Below are 13,058 nucleotides of genomic sequence, written 5' to 3' on the forward strand. Positions count from 1 at the left end.
CAAATAACACTGATCTAAATCATATTGATGTAATAAACACTTTCACTTAGCTATATCATACTGATGTAATCAACAATGTTGTCAGTCCAATTCTACAATACTATTCTATGGGCAGTACTCTGAAAAAGCTACCATAATATAACTGTTAATTACATATATAACTGTTAATTTATATAACCTAAGAATATAGGCACTTAGATTCTCCTTCCTTCTTTGCCATTAACTTCCTGCCTAACAGCAGGCAAATTAGACCCAAATGCTCAAAAACATCTTTGAGAATTCACCTGGGCATTTTGTGATTCATTACTTTCTAACTGTAAAACAGAAATGATGGGTTTTCTAATCTTAAACAGATTATGGTAGGAGTGAGTGCATGAGAGATGTCCATGTACTCACATACTACGGCAATAAGAGCCATATCAGTATGATAGATTAGCTTCAATGATTTTATAAGTATCATAGCAAATAATGTTTAAGTTGTATATACACAAAATGTCTGTGCAGGAAAATGGATGCTGTATTAAATTTTATAAAATTTGTTTCGGATACTGTTAACAAGTTCTTTTTCATCTGTGAAGCTCCACGCTACAGAAGACAACCACTACAGCTTCCTCAAAACAAAACAAAACAAATCCAGACTTCAAGCTCAAAGCTATTGGAAACATGCTTTGCAGTGTCAAGTACAGGCTTGGAAAACCCAGAGTGCACATAACTCATTTAAAGTCATATACTTATTCCTGCTTTTGAGTCAAGCACTGCATAAACCAAATTGTGCTTCTTGGAAGATCATGTAAATTGTTGAGTATTACTAACTGTGAATAAAAAATCAAATTTTTGTTTACATAGAAATTGTTACTGCATCTCCACAGTTTGGCTATAATTGCTGCTTTATACATATTTCTTTCCATTCAGTGTCAGAGGAAAGGGTATTATTGGTAGGTTTGTTTCAGTGTGCCACTCTGCCTCAGTCTCACACAAAAGACTCTTTGTGGGGTCATAGATTAGCATTTGGGCAGGCAGCCAAGAGAGATGAAAGGAGAGTGCCTACACTAAGGATGTACATAGCTTACACTCATCAAATACCCCGGGGGAGGGAAACAGAAAAAAAATATCTATGTAGTCTGTAATTTCACTAGCTGTCCTCTATCCCTTTAGTTTCTGAAAACGTGTTTTTAGTCAAAGCTCTAGCAATGCAGAGCTCCACTCTGGCAGTACAGGTCATGGAGTCCTATGCATAATGAGTACTAAGATAAAGTAATATTTTAACATTTAGTTATAGAAATATTGTTCAAGAGAGAGGCAGGTATAGTCAGATCTTGACAGAAGAGACATGTATGCACCCTATCATCAGGTAATATAAAACTTTCATACTAGATTCTACGTTTTTTTAATTAAAAAAAAAAGATGGAAAGATAATTCAGAATAACCAGGATGTTTGAAAAATGACAAACAAGCTGTCTTCGTAGAAATCATTGTGAAGAAATAGAAAATGCTTAAGTTTTAAAAATCAGGAGCAAATGTTCTTGAAATACCTTCATCCACGTATCTATACATACATCTATCTATATAAATAAATAGCAACCACGGTGTTCTCAATTCCAAACAGGAAACTCTGCCTGCAAATGATCCTAAGGATATCTACCTCTTTAAGGAAATTTCCATTCTTTACATGGTCAGGTTTCAAACTGTAGAAGGATATGTATTTTTAGTATAGCAGAGAAAAGATACAAAAGTTGCATTGAATATGGAGATAAATTAGAAATGGAAGATATTACTGTAAAAAGATTGAGGATAAAAGTCTACTTAGTATTCTAGGAAACATTTAATGAGAAACAAAACCTTCCACATTTATTTTACCACAGGTCAGTGGTAAGAAACCATTGAAGATGAGTTACAGAATATACACACCATTTTATCTCTACGTTGGAACTGACACAAAATACATGAATAGTTCAGTCTTCTGTGCAAACTGACCTGCACAACAACCACTATTCACAACTGGCACTTTTTGTTGGCAGTCTCAGCAGAAAATCTATGGATTACATTGGCACCGAGACTGAAATACGCTCTGAAACCAAAAGACAGTCTCTTGAGAATGCAGTTGAAGTACCTCATAGTGGTGAACAACTACAACTACCTGTGCTATTCATAGCCCATGAGTAAAAGCTTTCTGTTTCCAGCATTGTCAGATTGGCTTTTTCAGCATACTTTGTTTGGGAACAGGACGCTTGGATCCTGACAAGTTATTAAAATAATTCCAAACATGTTAAGGGCTCTAAAGGCAAAACAGAATGCCTCCATCTAACACAAAATGAGTGCTAGATGGAGGGCTACTACTCTATTTTTAGCAAATGAATACATCAATTATTTAAAGCAGTTAAAGGAATGAAATACATTGTAAGTGGTAAACAGCAAAGTATTGCTGCAAATCATCCAAATACAAAAACAGTATGTGAATATATATGTCACAATGCTATTAAATACTTTCTCACCTTAGCATTTTCAATGCATGGACAAATAGCCCAAGCTGCACTTGCTTGAACATCTGGATTAGGATTCTTCAACAATGACCATAACAAACGAACTCCATCTAAACGGTCAATTATCCTATCAAGGAAATCGATCAGAAAAAAGAGATAATTAATTATGTAGTATACAGTGAGGTATGATGAGTTTTACATTATATCAGTTTGAGAAACTACTTTAAGAAATATTGGTATGCTTTTCTTTAGCATACTGTTTTGCTTTACGTAAGTGCTTGTGTGCTGTTGTCAGCTGACTGCCATCAACATACACAGTAAACATTGCTTGCTATTGTAGATGGGTGTGAACAAATTATGTAAAGACAGAATATGTTTTTCAACTAAATCTTACGAGTGTTGTTTACCTTTTTATCAGTACTGTGATTTAAAATGCTTAAAGATAAAGTGAACTGCATTATAACCAGAACTCATGTAAAAGTAGAAGTAAGCATGTGACTTTTTAACGATCTGCATGTAAACTAAAATCTGAATTCAAGCATACTAGCTTCTTTCATATAGTAACAAATACTTTCCAAAACAAATATTTATGCCCAAAACTATGTACTTAACTTTTTATTCAGTCTATGCTTAACGTATTTACCTTACTGTACAACATATTTTAAGGTACTATGTTTCTAATCTAGCATTAGAAATTAAAATGGTCACACCACACTGCACCCTTTGTTGGTCATGAATAACGTGTAACTTGTTTCCCATGTGCTCCTTACCAACAAGACTAACATTGAATATTATGTTATAATTACTTAAACACACTGTAATCAAAGTATCTTCATGACTAGCTGAAAAATGAATTATCATCAGAATCATCTCTACACCATCTGTGTTATGTTTACATATCAATCAGGCCTGGGGATCATAACGTCACATTAGGGTACAGTGAATACCTTAAATAGAAAGGAAGGTCAAACAAAACTTAACAGCTTTTACAAACATTCCTATTTTTCAAAAAGATACATTTAACCCAAAGCAGATGAGCAGAAGATAAAGGAAAGCAAGTATAGTTTTCTAACCTCACAAGGAAAAAATTCTGTTGTATACATGCAAGTCTACATCTTTAATTGTAAATACAAGATAAGAGAAATAAAATACAGGTTACATCTTATTTGTGTTCACTGTAAATACATTTGCCAGGAAATTTTTAAACTTATTATAAAATCATTTCTGTATGCAATTCTACCATCACGTAAAGGAGGAAAATAGTTAAGGGCATGGGCTCTGTCTAAAATAACCACAGACTTTAATCACAATGCTTTTATGCAAACAGCTTAAACAACTGTGTTTTCAAAACAATAACTTTCTGCACAAAAGGTTGATTAAGCTGAGAAACCATAAGTTGTTTTTTTAATATCTGTTCATTTAATACAGCTTATTTTACTTACTCATTTCCAAATCAACTGCAAGAATATCGTCATTCAAAGGAAAAAATCAGAAATCATAACACAACAAATTAGAACAGCATGATCATAAACTACACAATTACATATACATGTCCACATAATCAGGATGACTTCACTAAAAATGTCAAACAAGCTTTTAAATCTCTCCAAATCCCCAACACTTTCAAGCAATTTTAATAATACTTTCCTGTCATTTCAGAAAGCACATAGAATTTTTTCATATATTGGACTTAATTAAAAAAAGATCCATGAGTGTTTCTTCTAGTCAAGCAGAGTACTGATCACTTACCAACATGAGATACTTCCTCCCAAGAGGGGCTAAATATAAATGACCCAACTCCAACCAGTATATAAAAGTCAAGCTATAAAAGTCAAACACTGAGTTCAGATTTTTCTGCCATGTTTAAGAAAACAACCTCTAGGCTGATTTATCTTTCCTTTTTTTTTTTTTTTTCCCAAAGTCATCTTTCTGATTTAAAATTCACTTTCTTCTCAGTTTTCTTGTCTTCTCTTAAGCTTTTCAAGGCAAACTATCCTCACTCTACGGTTCCTTTTCTAAAGAAAATTTTGCCTTTTGGTTGAACACCAGAAACATGAGTTGTCTTAGACCCAACAGAATAGCTCAGAATATCTGAAAGTGTAATCCTCAGTCCATTCAATGTGTATAAAACAAAGAATGGTATAGAATAAACAAACAAATCTCCAAATTACATTCTTCATCACCGATCACTGGTTTCACTCATTCATACTAGATTAACTCGAATGAAAGGAATTCTATGCAGAAGAACGATACTCTCAAATTTTCGTACTGGAAGAGTTATGGTTGTGTCACCATACAAGCACAAACCCTTTTATTTTCATCTTACTAAGAATAGATATTTGCTAATTAAAGAAAGCACTGCTAAACAAGTGACTAAATCCCTTCTCAATTCCATTTTTTTTTATCTTTCCGTGGTTTCAGTGTAGCAGATGAAGAAATTGGATGTTAAACTAGCATATCTGCTATAAAAAGCAATGGGAACGCTAAAATAAATGGCCCTGAAAAATGTTTCCTCTATAAAAGTGCTTGAATGTTAGTTTCTTTTCTCTATGAAAATTCCTTTTTAAAGTGGGCAAAAATATACGTTCAAATTTCTTTACAAATAAACAAAGACAGACATGGGAAAACAGACTTGTAATCTTGAAAATTTCAGCTCTGATGGCATCACTCTAACCAATATTCAGATTTGTTTGTATAAAGCTTTTGTATGTAATTTTCATCCCCAAATTGATTATAACATCATCAGCAGGACACTGTAATATAGCTACTTATCACAATAAATACAAACAAACTGTAAAAATTCCTTTGTTTGGCTTTCAGTTCTGCATTCACTCATATCTAGTACATTAGTTGCCCTGTGGTTACAGTCACTTAGATGATGTGTTTTTTAATAATTTGTTGATGTAACAAAGACAAAGCTAAGCTATAGTTAAACTGGTATTAATCATGGGACTGTTAAAGGAGAGCTCTTTTAATAGAGAGGCAGAACATTTTGAAAGCTGAAGGGAATCTCATAAAAGCTGAAATAATGTGATGTTTAGATGATATAAAAAATCTTACTATTTAATATTTTAAAGTTTAAATATTTAACTGGTTTATATAACAGCTGTATTGTATGTACTTAAATAATCTAATGTATAGAACACTATTAATAGTATAAATTTTAACAGGCATGAAACACACGCAAAGTAGGAATATTAATTCTATTATAGGTAATTGCTGTCTGTTGCTTCGCTATAAGTACAGTGGTATTTGCTATTCGACCAGTGTAGGTAATTTAACAACATAGTTTTTATGAATGACTTTCATTAACTGTTTATAGATGACAGTTGCTTAATAGAGGCTTTTTGCATTGCTTCATTTATGAAACTTGATGTCACTGCATCACTGAACATCATGATATGTCTGCAAAAATCATGTCACAATTCTAGGAATTTACATTGTTTTCTAAAATATATCTGAAACTAGCAAAACTGTTAATCTGAAATAGTACTTCTCTTTATAATTCAGATTTAATATTGCACCTTTCCAGTAGAAACTTCAAAATGAATTGCTTAAACACCACATGCACAGAGCTTAGGCATCTGTTTGTCATATCTATCATCTTTTTCTGTTACAGTATTATTTGCCAGAACTTTTGAGAAGTCTAGTTTTATTGTCTGCCAATTTAGACCACTAATACAGATATAAATAAACAAAGTTAAACTGACTCTGTATTGTGCTTACTGGTAAGATTACAGGGTTTAATTCTGGCAGAATGTAATCTTGTGTTTTCTGAAACCACAACTTAGTATGTTTCTTAAAACTTTCACTATTTGCTAGAGTCCTTTAATAAATAGAATTATATACCAATGTCTTCAACTCCATCTGTCTGGCTAAAATATTTGTACATTTTAATTTATAATATTCTAAAACCTCAGTTTTGAATGTTAGAGTTGAAGTCTATGGGTTTTCAAATGAAAAGTGCAAATGAAAGTCTAATGTCGGTTAAAGAATGAGCATTAGTACTCTGGTTTTGGTAATATAAAAAGAATAACTGTGAAAGTTCTTTAAAATGACAAACATCCATAAAAGATATGCAGAGGCATCTCTGTCAATGCTGTGCAGCAGACTGAGTGTGAAAAACAGGTTCAGCTTATTTTTGCTGTGGGAGAAGTGGGTTGCCATTCTTTATACAGAAGATGTGGATTCACCTATGCCAATCTACTACTCTTCTTCCTTTGTCCATGCATGCTTCTTCCATGGAACAGATGATAAAAATACAGTATTTCCCTCAGTAGTTAACTCCACTGTTTCAATGGAACGCGCTCTGTTTTTTATAATCCAGAATCACATTTTATTTCTTACATGAACCCCATCCTCTTCATTACATACCCTTGAATCACTCATAGAAACTTCATGAGCTCCACCCTCTCAGTGTGTGTGGTTTCCACATGCCTACTGCTGCAAGTATAAGAACAGTCAAAATAGAAAACTGTTCAACTGAAAGGCTCTAAGGCTAACTTCACTAAGCACATGCACCTAATGGAATGTGACAATATATTTGAAAATTCTCAATCCTTACTGAGAGTTAGATACTGACTTGAAATTTTCCTGCTTTGCTCTGGGTTTCTAGTAAATATCAAGGTCAATGACAGTAGGATCCATAAGAATCATCATACTTTTAGGCACTTCCGTAGTGCTAAATTAAAACAGAATCTCTTTAAACACTGCTTGTCCAAACCAGATGACAAAGAAAACAAGCCTAAGACCTAACAGCCAAATTGACAAGAGAAAAGCTAATAGAAAAGAACTGATCTCCTAGAACTCATTGAGACATCCCATGAAAAAAAAACTATTACAAAATAAGGAATGTAATAATAATTCATGCAGCTGAACCAAGAAGACCAGAAACAGCTAAGTATCAAACTCCAATAGAAAGTCATCATGTGTATATACTTAGAGTCTACAAAGTGGCTTTGTTTCTTTCCAGAACATCTTGGAAGATCTCTACATTCTTGTTAAGATGAGCAATAGATTGCAAAGAGCTGAAAGCATTATAAGAGCTCAAACAGAGTTTCTCATGTATTTCAAGACAGCTATTCTTAGCACAACAAAGCAACTCATGAAACAACAACAACAAAAAAGTGTAAGGTATAAAAGGGAATGAGATGGTGGAGCTGTGCATCCTCTTTTCAAATTAAAGCTTTTAGTACTGTGGGAAGACAAATGTTTCCAGGTACTTTGCTACCACATGGGTCTTTCAGATGTCTCTTAATACTTTGGTAAGATTAAACAGGAATAAATAAGGTAATAATGGGAATAGTAGGATGGCTAGCACCTGAACTTTTTAATCATATAATCATAGAATGATAGAATATACAAGTTGGAAGGGACTCACAAGGATCATTGAGTCCAACTCCTGGGTCCCCAAAGGACCACCCAAAAATCAGACCATGTGTTTGAGAACATTGTCCAAATGCTTCTTGAACTCTGTCAGACTCAGTGCTGTGGCCACTGGCCTGGGGAGTCTGTCCCAGTGCCCGACCACCCTCTGGGTGCAGAACCTTTCCCTAGCACCCAGCCTGACCCTCCCCTGTCCCAGCTCCATGCCGTCCCCTCGGGTCCTGTCGCTGTCCCCAGAGAGCAGAGCTCAGCGCCTGCCCCTCCGCTCCCCTCGTGAGGGAGCTGCAGGCCGCCATGAGGCCTCCCCTCAGCCTGCTCTGCTCTGGGCTGAACAATCCAAGTGACTTCAGCTGCTTCTGTGTCTTCCCCTCCAGACTCATCACCATCTTTGCTGCCCTCCTTCAGAGACACTAGCAGTTTTATATCTTTCTTATACTGTGGTGTCCAAAACTGCACACAGTGCTCGAAGTGAGGCTGCACCAGAGCAGAGTGGGACAATCCTTTCCCTCACCCATCTAGCAATGCCATGCCTGATGCACCCCAGGGCATGGCTGGCCCTCCTGGTTGCCAGGGCACACTGCTGGCTCATGTTCAGCTTGTTGTCGATTAAAACCCCCAGATCCCTCTCTGCACGGCTACTCTCCAGAATTTTAGTGCCATGTAACAGGAATAACTTGCACTGTTGGAGTTGACTGGAAAGAGATAAATTCACCTGTGTTTTTTTAAGATGAGGACATGAAGACTGGAAAAGGATTTACCTGACATATATCATAAAGCTGAAGCAGTATTTTTTTAAAGTAGATACTTGTAGATATTACTACAAGTGGAATATTAAAATAAATTACCTTTATTTATCATCCATTATCCCCTTCTAGGGTATCACAGAAACACAACCCACCAAATGCTCAGAACTTGAGCACCCTTAGCATGCAGTGTTCAAATTCTGGAGCTTTCATATCACTAATTTATTAATTGAGCAGCAACATATCAATGTTTTCTAACATTTAAAAATAAAAAAATCTCAGAAACAAAAGTCTGTCCCAAATTCTGCAATTAGAACAACGTGATACTACAGATCATGTATCCTTCGTGTGTTTGGTGACCCATTCTTCTCAAGAAGAAGAGTGGTTTGTATGAGGAGTTACAGTCTAAGCTCCTGCTATACTGGTCTAAGGAGGAGGAGACAGAAAAGGAATGGTCAACCCATGTTTTGGGGTGGGGGAACAGGGGAATCTAATATCTTAACCCTGCAAGAGGCAGAGCACTCAACCAAACAAATCATTTAAATGTGTGAGTAATTGTACTGATATTGATGTTTAAACTAAGTATTGTTTAAACACTTTTACAGATCAGGATCAAACTTACCTGCACCTGGCTGAATCCTGCCTCTGGAAAAGATTGCATTATCTCTCTTAGTGCTATGAGTCTCAACTTGCACTAGCACAATACTTCAGGTAAATGTCACAGTAATGAAAGTAATTTCTCTGTAAGTGTTTTTGTTGTTGTTGTAGTAAAAAGTATATTTTGCTCCCGGAATAAATTCCTTGCTAATGTTTTAAAATATTTTTAAAATATTAATAAATAAAAAGAAATCAAATGTTGAGAACCTTTGATAGAGATTTTTTTCATATGAACTGAATTCAACATTTCAATCCTTCACCCACTCTTGGCAAAATCTTTCAAGTTTCCTCCTAAACAACCTGCACTCTCTCCTTAAAAACAAGATGGACTTTGTTTTATCACAATTTTAGCAGCAACTTGTGTTATTTTTGGTGCTTATGCTGACCACATTCCAGTGTGAAGATATCCATACTGGATATTACACGTGGTAGTCCTGAGTACTGGCATATGTCTGAGGTTTTATAATACCAATTTATATTTATTAGCTTTGAAATTTCTTAGTTGATTTACAGAGTTAATCTTGTTAATACATTACAGCAAAGGTAGACATTTAGCATTCTTCATTTGAGATACACAGTGAAGATGATTTCATCTATGTGTACTTTTCTGCTACATGGCTAACTGTTCACACAACCCATGTTTACAGTTGTGTACCATCTAGCCTTTTGCCACTGGGTGACAGCCAAAGCATGAAAACAAAAGCCCTATTCAGGAAAAGAATTCCCTGCACTGCTATATGAATATCAAGTGAATTATGCAAATCAGAACAGGAGGAGCTTACTAAAACTCTTTTTCTGATCTTCCATATGTATAAGGAGGGAAATATGCTGAGAATCTTGAGGTAAATATCCCTGTAAGGGAACAGGAAGCACAGTAAATGCCCACCTCAACATTTAACTGGAACACTTAATCATAAAGCTCAAGGATCTTTGTAAGCTGTACAAATCTACATCACAAAACCAAAGCGAGCAGCAACTTTCTTAGTAAAAAGGCAGTCTTTTCTTTGGTCTTGCAAAGGAGTAAGAGGAAAGAAAAGGGTGCAAAAAAGTCTGAATTGATAAAAAGGAATGATGAAGAGGGACAGAACAGATAAAATACAAATAACACTCCATTTCAAAAACTTTAAAATTATTTTTCATGACAGTAGATGCACACATTTCTTTTGGAATTGCTTTCTCTAATTTAAGAAATTATTTATGATTTAAGAACAGATGTAAAAGGAAGAGAAGCATAAGCGGGTACCCACCATACAGCACTTGTAAATAGGTGCTTTGTAACTTTGAAATTGAATTTTAATAAAAATCATTTCACTACAGTTCTATCTGATTTACCCCCAAACACAAAAGCTTTATGTTCTACACATTTTCTCAAGGAAAAAATTGTGTTCCTATTTAGCACATTTTACAGTAGGAAATAACTAATCCACACCGTAAAATATCCTTTTAAGTCAGATTATAACTGACAAAACTAAAACCTTCTAAAGTGTTTAACCTGAAATTGAGTCTACTACTAATGCTGATGAACTGATAGAAGTATAGTAGACAGCCCTCAAACCCCCAAGTTAAAGTACCACAAAAACTGGAAATACCTTTTCAAATATCCCTATTACACGAACTAACTATTCTGTGATCTCAACGGCATAAAACACAGTTTGAACACAGGGAAAAACTATTTTACAGTTAGAAAGTTTAAATACTGGAACAGGTTGCCCAGAGAGGCTGCTGAGTCTCCATCCATGGAGACATTCATAACCTGACTGGATGTCGTTCTGGGTGACCTGCTTTAGCTGACCCTGCCTGAGCAGGGGGGTTGGACTAGATAACCTGAATAGGTCCCTTCCAACCTCAATGGTTCTATGATTCCATATTATCTGATTGCAGAGAGACATATTTTTAATATTTTGTAACAAATCTTAACTATCACTGCATAAGAACCTGGAATATTCTCCCCAAAATATTAACAATATTTCTGCCAGAATTACTCAAAGTATATGTATTTTGCGACGTTTAAAATGCTGTCAATATGAATGGCTTACATCATATTTTCAGGTTCTGTTGCACACGCTCCCACTGCTTTTGTTACATTCACAAGCAGTGCCTGATTGGTTCCAGTAAGTAACTTCACTAGGGGTGGTATTCCGCCACATTGACGGATAATAGCTCGATTTATTGGTTCTTGGCAACATTCTCCCAGTGCTCCAACGATATTTATAAGGACTTCTTCAGGTTGATCAGTGAGCAGTCCTACCAAAGCTTCTACGACTTTATAATCGTGAAATCTAAATGAGAGCAATAAAAACAAAGTTGTTATTATCAGTATGTTACTACTGTAAGGTAATCCTTAATTTCTGTAATTAAATTATCTTGATGAACAAATCACAATATAGGTAAGCCATTCCAATCAGTTCTTGTAAGTGCGACATATAGCATCATTTCTTACTTTACCTTTTAAAATATATTTCTCTATTTTACTGTTCTAGAAATCCAAAGAGTAGTTTGAGGAGTGTTGAAAATTTAACATGTGGATGAAACATCTTTAACTAGCTGTAAACATGCTAGAAGACTAGCAAGTACAGTGGCATCCTAACTTCCATTTCTTTTTTCTGTCATGTTAACAATAGCTAGAGCAGGAGTATATCTGACCCTCTTCCACCTCTCTGGAGCCAAAGGATCACCCTTATGTTTCAAACCCTTTAGTGGTTTGTCTTCATCAGTTTTATAGCTAGTTCAGGCCTAATGTGTGCATTTTCTTAATGTAAGACTAGAACTATGCTAGATTTCATTTTGGAATTAATAAAATTAAGAAAATAGTTGACAGAAATTTGAGTTGACTTTTACATTAAAACTTCCCTCATTCTTCATAGCACTTTTGGTACTGATGATCAAAAACATGTTTGTAAAAATCCTGGAGTTTTCTTGTCCAGGCTCCATCCTACAAACAGATGCATGCTAAACCTCAGAATTTAATCTTCTGGAACAGTACTTTAGTTCTCAGCACTGGGGTCACCCCATTTCTAAGTTTGTTTTGTTCAGAACTTAGAGGATTCTTAACGTTCAACAAATATCCTATTTTCCATTCACACCTTTTCTATGATACACCTTGACAATTCCACTTAGTGTATCAAGCTAGATCTAGTCTGTATATCACCTATTAATTATGCTTTGATATATATTTTTGTGTAAATATACACAGTTCCTCTCCTAAAAAGATAAATTATCGGAGAGAACTGAGTTCTCACTTGTGCCCCTCTTGTCCCCTAGCTTCTGCAAATGTCTACTTGAACTACAACTACTCCTTATTTTCCAGGAATCAGCTGTACACGTGACTTTTCTTTCATACAAAAAAATAGTATTTTTGAGATTCTAATGGCAGATCTAGAACTCTGTTTCAATAAAAAAATTAATCTTTCCAAGATGGCTTATCGGCGTAACAATTAATGTTATACCAAGAAATTAGAAACTTTATTTTTTTCTTATTTGCTTGGATCTGATACACATTTGCTTAAAGAGAAAGTCTTTCTTTGTTCAATGTAATTTGGAAGTGTCCCTATATTTATTTTTTTTTAAAGAGGAAATAACAACAACATGAAAACGGAGCAACAAACCAAGTGAACAATTTCAAAAAGAAAAATACTGATTTTCTCTGACTATTTTATCAGTGTTGCAGACGAACTGCTTCATGGATGGAATAATATCAGCTGGCTCTGTGATGGGCAGGCTACAGTCTGACAGAGTTGTTGGCTCAGGCCATCTTGTGTCCAGAAGCAGTATGGCTGCTTGCATACAAGCTGGA

General features: G+C 35.1%; 1 protein-coding gene across 6 annotated transcripts in view; it reads right to left on the bottom strand.

Moving 5' to 3' along the window:
* The window catches only part of ODAD2 (outer dynein arm docking complex subunit 2), a 96,146-nt gene that overhangs the window by 40,913 nt on the left and 42,175 nt on the right, over positions 1-13,058 (bottom strand). For all 6 annotated transcript variants that reach the window (XR_014579472.1, XM_083823650.1, XM_083823652.1 and 3 more), the window contains exons 16-17: positions 11,302-11,544; positions 2,493-2,607 (exon numbers count right to left, since the gene is read on the bottom strand). Coding sequence is in view for 5 of the 6 variants with exons in the window: in XM_083823650.1 (XP_083679776.1) it covers positions 2,493-2,607; positions 11,302-11,544 (358 nt within the window). In the remaining variant the exon portion in view is untranslated. The remainder of the gene's footprint in view (positions 1-2,492; positions 2,608-11,301; positions 11,545-13,058) is intronic.

This window comes from Anser anser (genome assembly GCF_964211835.1).
Source record: "Anser anser genome assembly, chromosome: 2".
Lineage (NCBI taxonomy): Eukaryota > Metazoa > Chordata > Aves > Anseriformes > Anatidae > Anser > Anser anser.